A 5,952-nucleotide genomic window follows, 5' to 3' on the forward strand; every position below is an offset into this window, starting at 1 on the left:
AGGAACGTAACGCGAGAGTTTTCCGCAATGCTGCAGTACCGGTGGGAGTGTTGGTCGCCAAGATCAAAGAGGAGTGCTTGCTTTGGAGCTTTGCGGGAGCAAAATATTTGAGTAACACTATGCCGCGAGAGTAATGTGTTGTATTCTGGCCTATGGCCTTCATCTGTAAACCTTCTCTCTTAATCAATGAAAATGGCAAATCTTTTGCCTCGTTTCAAAAAAAATAGTGCATAATGGTCAGGCAAGTTGATACTTCTCATCTATTCCCTCCGTTCCGATTTACTCATCGTGGTTTTAGTTCAAATTTGATATGCAGGCTTCATTGATCAAATTTCTCACTGGATCACCCAGGCACACCAACTTGCTGATCACTAAGAAATTAAGGGCCCATTTGCAGTTCGGTTTTGCTGCCCAAACCGGTGTAACTTACAAGCCCAACAAGACATTCTTCTGAACAAAAGATATGAGCTTTGTCAACCATTTGAGTGCGAATACCAAACATGAAAACCTCGACGCGTGTACTGAAGATCTGGTCAATTCATGACTATATATAGATTGAAGTAGCTAACTACTGAATACAAATTTCAGAACAGAACAAATATTTGCACGGTTGGGTCTGGTAAAATCACAAGTACCATGAACATGATCATTAAGAAAGCACCAGGTCATAAATCGGTAATACAACACTGCTGAAGTCTTAGGGCATCTCCAGCCGCGCCCCCAACAGGCCCTCCCCAGGCGATTTTGCCGCGCCGGCGCCGAAAAAAGGCGCCAGTCGCGCCCCCAGAAGCCTGTTTTTCGCCGGCTCGGGCTAAAACTGGTGCCGGCGGACCCAGGCCGAACCCGGCGCCCTGGGGGCGCTTGGGGAGCCGGCGCAAGCAAAAAAGGCGCGTGGGCCCGCACTGGAGGCGACCCGAGGGCCTTTTCCCGCCGTTTCCTTGACGCTTTTCTTGCTCCTCTCCCGCGCGCTCGGCTTCCTCCCGCCATTCTCCCCCTTTCTCCCGGCAAACCCTGCTCGCATTCCGCCGCCATGCCGCCGAAGAAGTACTCCATGCCGCGCGCAGCGGCGACCGCGACTGGCGCCGTGACCCAACCGAAGCAGAGGAAGCTGAGGGCGCCGCCATCGAAGCCACTGGGCCTGTCGAATGCCGAGTGGAGGGTGGAAGTTCAGCGGCGAGAAGCAGTCACCGCCGACAGGCGGAACAGGGCCATAGTCAAGAAGGCTCGCGACAACGCGGCGCGCGCGGCGGCGTCTTCCTCGTCGGCCGAGGCGGGGATGAATCCACCCTCGTCAGCCACGCCCAGTACCCGCCCTGGGGACAGCAAGGCGCCGGATCTCCATGGGGTTCATCGTCGCCCGGCTACGCCGACGGCGACGCGCACGGCGGGTTCAACCCAAACGTGACCTTCCCCCATGGTCACCCCGCTACGCGCACGCCCTCGCCCGCCTTCGTCGGCGTGAAGTACCCCCCATACAACTACTCGCCGCCCGCCGCCTACGCGACCACACCAACGCCCCATCTCTACCGTGGTCCGCTACCCTTCTCGCACCTCAGCGACGCCGACGACACGGGAGCCGACATGGACGACATCATCGCGACAGGGTCGGCCGCGGCCGCCTCGTCTCCCGGGTTCGCCACCCAGGATGAGGTAGTGGACCTCAACGGCGACATGGAGGCCGAGCTCGGCTACGTCTACAGTGACGACTCCTGTTCCGACGAAGGGGCGCCAGAAAAAGAAGCGGGCCGCTAGGTCGGGCGAACCGCGCATCAAGTGGACGTTCAAGGAGGAGGAATGCCTCGCCGAAGCGTGGAAAGTCGTCTGCCTCGACCCAACCACCGGCGCGAACCAGAGCCTCGAGACGTACTGGGACCGCATCAAGGCCGAGTTCGACGAGCGGAAGCTCGTCGACCCCTACTTCAAAGGCGTCTACATGCAGCGCGGGTCCAAGGCGATGGCGAACCATTGGGGGCGTATCCAGTTGGCGTGCAACAAATGGCATGGAATCGTCGAGGAGGTCGCGGCTCAGCCGGAGAGCGGCGCCAGCATTGAGGATCAGGTACGCACGCCGTTCGCCCGCACATCTTCGTCCCCTACGCCCGCTGTTCGCCAACTGTTCGTCCGTCCGCGCAGCTGCTGCGTATGTTCGCCATGTACCGGGGCGACAACCAAGACGCCAACTTCAAGCACCTCCACGTCTACAAGCGCATTGACAAGTGCGAGAAGTGGGCGGAAGTCCGGCGTGCCCTCGACAAGGCCAAGGAGACATACAAGCCGGACGCCACGACTCCGGGCGCGTCGGAGGGGAGGCCGGACGGCCACAAATTGGCCAAGAAGGGGAAAGACGCCGACGCGGCAACCGCGCGAGTGCAGGAGTCCATCGAACATTGCCTCGCCGACACCCAGGCCCGGGCCGTCCTACGCGAAGAGAAGACCGAGGGGCGGTGGTCGGCGCTAATGAAGAACAACGCCATCAAACTCGACCTGCTCCGGACGAACGTCGCCGCGAAGAAGAGGAACACCTACATGGCTTTCCTGATGGGCGGGGCGGACATGCTCCAGAGCAACGACGAGAAGCTCAAGGCGTGGTACCTGGTGCAGCGCGGCCTCATCCTGAACGAGCTGCCGACGGCAACGCCGACGACGCCCACGGCCACACGGACGCCAAGCCCGAGCGAAGCCTCTACATCGCCGCCCAGCAGTGTCGAAGCCGCGCCGACGCAGCCCAACACCGAAGCAGCTCCGACACCGCCGAGCTCGCGCACGCCGACTCCGCCAACACCTGGGACCAACCCCGCCGAGTGAATCGACCCCGCCGAGGCGGCGGCGCTCTGTTTTTTTGTAACGCCAGACTACGCCCGATCGCCGGATTTGCGGCGTCTTTTGAGAGCAGGAACGACCAAGTTTGAATATACCGCGTCTTGGGGCCCGATCGCCGAATTTGCGGCGTCTTTTGAGAGCGGGAACGACCAAGTTTGAATATACCGCGTCCTGGGGCCGGCGCGTAGGTGCGTGACTGGGAGCTAGCTCGCCCCCAGGGGCTGAACTAGCGCCGGCACGCCCCCAGGATGTTCAATTTAGTCGCCCTGGGGGGCCGAACGGCTGGAGATGCCCTTATATATCAGCATTAGGTCTCAGCCATGTCGAGATGCCACAGAATCGTGTGCCCACAGAGGTCTCGGCAATTGCTACATATCAGTACCCAAAATACATAGAGGTCATAATCACAGGACATTACAGATACTGATCAAACTACTAATAAGTTCCAACATCGTATAACTGGTTTGCTTCAGTCCTTAGTCTAGCATAGGGACTTGGTCGCCTGATTTCATCTTTTTCGCACCTTCACTTGAGCTATGAAATCTAAAACAAAAAAGCTCATAAATAATGACATGTAACGAAATCATTGTAGCAAATAAAAGAACACAAAATAGTTGCTACTTTCCCCACAGCCTTGCTAATTAATACATATTTCAGTATTTTTTGAACACATGAATGATAGATACTTGTATCAAATGAATACAGTTGTGACCACTTTCAACTAAAAACTGTACTTGTTATACATCGCGCGTCGAGCGTGGTAAGCAAACTGATGTCAACATTCACTCAGAAAAAAACTGTACTTTTTTGACGGGCAATGGCAGGAGCACTGCCAAAAGCTCCAAAGCTCCAAAGCTCCAAAGCTCCAAAGCTCCAAAGGCTCCAAAGTACAGTATAGAACACTGTCGGTGAACCCTGAAGGATTCAGGCAGAGCACCACGAACTCTAACTGAACAAAACAGAGAAAATGGTCCAGGAAAATAAGAAGAAAAGATAGAAGGGCAAGACCTCAAGTGACAGCCTCCCAAAACTTTACTTGCCATAGGATTTTGGTAGTAGTTTTCAATTTCGAATTCTCTTCGTTGTGCCATAAGTAAGCAATAATTGCTCACAGCAGGTGATAAAATGAGTAGGTATTTCGTTGTGACAAAATTGATTATGCTATTGGCACCGACAGTTACTGAAACAGCGGTGATCTCTTTCTATCATCAGCGGTGAGACTCTACTTAAATTTAAATGCAGAGCTTGGCAATTTGCATGCAAGGTGGACACAACTTCAACTGCACAGATGTGCCATTTTTATTTTTTATTATACAAATGTGGTAGATATCATTTTAATTCAAATTATGACATCACAAAAACAGTCAAGCAATTTATTGTACTCTTCTAATCTATTAGAACGCCATTATCACCACTACTAAGCTGAACAAATACCACTCGGCATAAATAACAAACAAAGCAACAGCTTGCACGCGGGGCACAAATATAAATCTGAGATGCAAATACCTGATGGGATTTTAAGAACTTAGGAAGTTCTGAGGGAAGAAAGGTTTGGAGAAAAGTGGCGTTTCGCCGAACCATGTCAGCGTCTTTGCCCAAGAGGTCTTCCTTTCCATTAATATATGGATGAATTGGAAGCAGCCTTTTGGTACTCATATCAAGAGTAACTACGGAAACCTTGTTAACATGTTCCAGACGCTCTGACATCAGAAAATATACCACATTTGGGTCCTCCATACTTACAACAGGATGCTTCAGAAGTTCATGCGGGAGTTCAGGGTTGATACTCCACAATTCATAGCATGTGATGAAGAAAAGCATATCCCACTCCATGCCACCACTCTGTGTTATCCTCAAAGCGTATAGTGAAACCCTCCTTGTCACGAGAGCCTAGTGGATCAATAATGTTACTATCCTCACAGACTACATCAACAAACCTCAGCTCATCACAACCCATGCTGCCTTTGGTTACACCCACAACGCGGCTGGCCTCCTGAAATCTCAATGGAGGTTGATGTAAGAAGGGCTCGAGTATAGGTAGCCGGAGGTAAAAAATGTCAGGCTTTTGTTTGAACACCTCACAGAATATGATACCTCCCCCACCGTAATTAACCCAACACAAATACTTGTTGAACGGAACCACTCTATCGGTTCTCCAATTTTCCAAATCAGATCTTTCATGCCCTTCGCACTGGATCGGCAGCCACTTCTCACTCTTCCATTCGTGACGACGATTGCTTACTTTGGAGCGGAGGACACACAGCTCAGCCTCAATCTTGCCCCACTCGTCGTTGGATCTACGGAAGTTCAACTGCGCCAAGGCGAATTCTTCTTCTCCGCGGCACAAGATGCTAACGGGGTTAAGATCAAACGAGCGCGTCGTGGTCACCTTCTTCCCATCCCTCCAATCCAAGAGCCCAGGTATGTCACACTTGGGGATCTTTTGGAGCAGCAGCGACCGCTGGGACGGCGAGGATTGAGCTCCGCAGATGAAGTGGTCCTGTCGGAAATCCACGAAGGGGGCCTCGCGGATGATTAGAGGTTCTGGGGTGAGCCTGAACAGGACGAGATTGCGGTGTGCCGCTACGAGAACGCACTGAGAGCCTTCCTTTGGGCCGCCCGGCCACTGCAGGTAGAGGCGGGAGATGCCCGGGGGCTGGAGGACGAGGAAGGCGACGGAGAAGCTGCCGCCGTGCGAGCTGGTGCCGTCGGCCTTGATGAAGGGCGCGCCCTCGCTGTCCGGGAAGGACTCCCTGCAGAACACGAAGCGCTCGAGCATCATCCAGTCGGGGAGGGAGGCGGCCATGGCTGGAGATTTTCTTTTGCGGGGTTGCAGGGGGGCGAGGCTTGCCTGCTCCCTTCGGCCTCGTTCGGTTACGCTACGCCCACCCCCGCGTGGTTTTGAGTCCAATCCACGGGGTTCGGGGAGGGCGGCGGCCATGTGAGCTCCTATGTGCCGCTTATTGCGGCACACAGTCGGACTTCGCACAGGGGACCGTCAGACTGGGCCGGCCCACCTGTAGCGTGTAGCGGGGCGTGTGCGGATACTGTAGCGGGTAGCGGGCGAATAATCCGCAAAAAATTACACGCGGTGCAGTGGGATCGAACCATGGACCTCCTGCTACGCTCTAT

At 54.2% G+C, this 5,952-nt stretch overlaps 1 protein-coding gene across 2 annotated transcripts; it reads right to left on the minus strand.

The window, feature by feature from the left end:
* Nucleotides 1–3,185: 3,185 nt before the first annotated feature.
* On the minus strand, nt 3,186–5,683 carry LOC119367613. 2 transcript variants are annotated; one of them, XM_037633087.1, is made up of 2 exons: nt 4,327–5,683; nt 3,186–3,354 (listed from the first exon to the last, which is right to left on the minus strand). In XM_037633087.1, exon 1 carries the CDS (start codon nt 5,624–5,626, stop codon nt 4,616–4,618), a length of 1,011 nt encoding a protein of 336 aa, XP_037488984.1. In that variant the 5' UTR covers nt 5,627–5,683; the 3' UTR covers nt 3,186–3,354; nt 4,327–4,615. The 2 variants fall into 2 exon arrangements, with proteins under 2 accessions (XP_037488984.1, XP_037488983.1); XM_037633086.1 differs by having other exon boundaries at nt 3,186–3,363.
* Between the last annotated feature and the right edge of the window lie 269 nt (nt 5,684–5,952).

This window comes from Triticum dicoccoides, chromosome 2B (assembly GCF_002162155.2).
Source record: "Triticum dicoccoides isolate Atlit2015 ecotype Zavitan chromosome 2B, WEW_v2.0, whole genome shotgun sequence".
In the NCBI taxonomy this organism is placed as follows: domain Eukaryota; kingdom Viridiplantae; phylum Streptophyta; class Magnoliopsida; order Poales; family Poaceae; genus Triticum; species Triticum dicoccoides.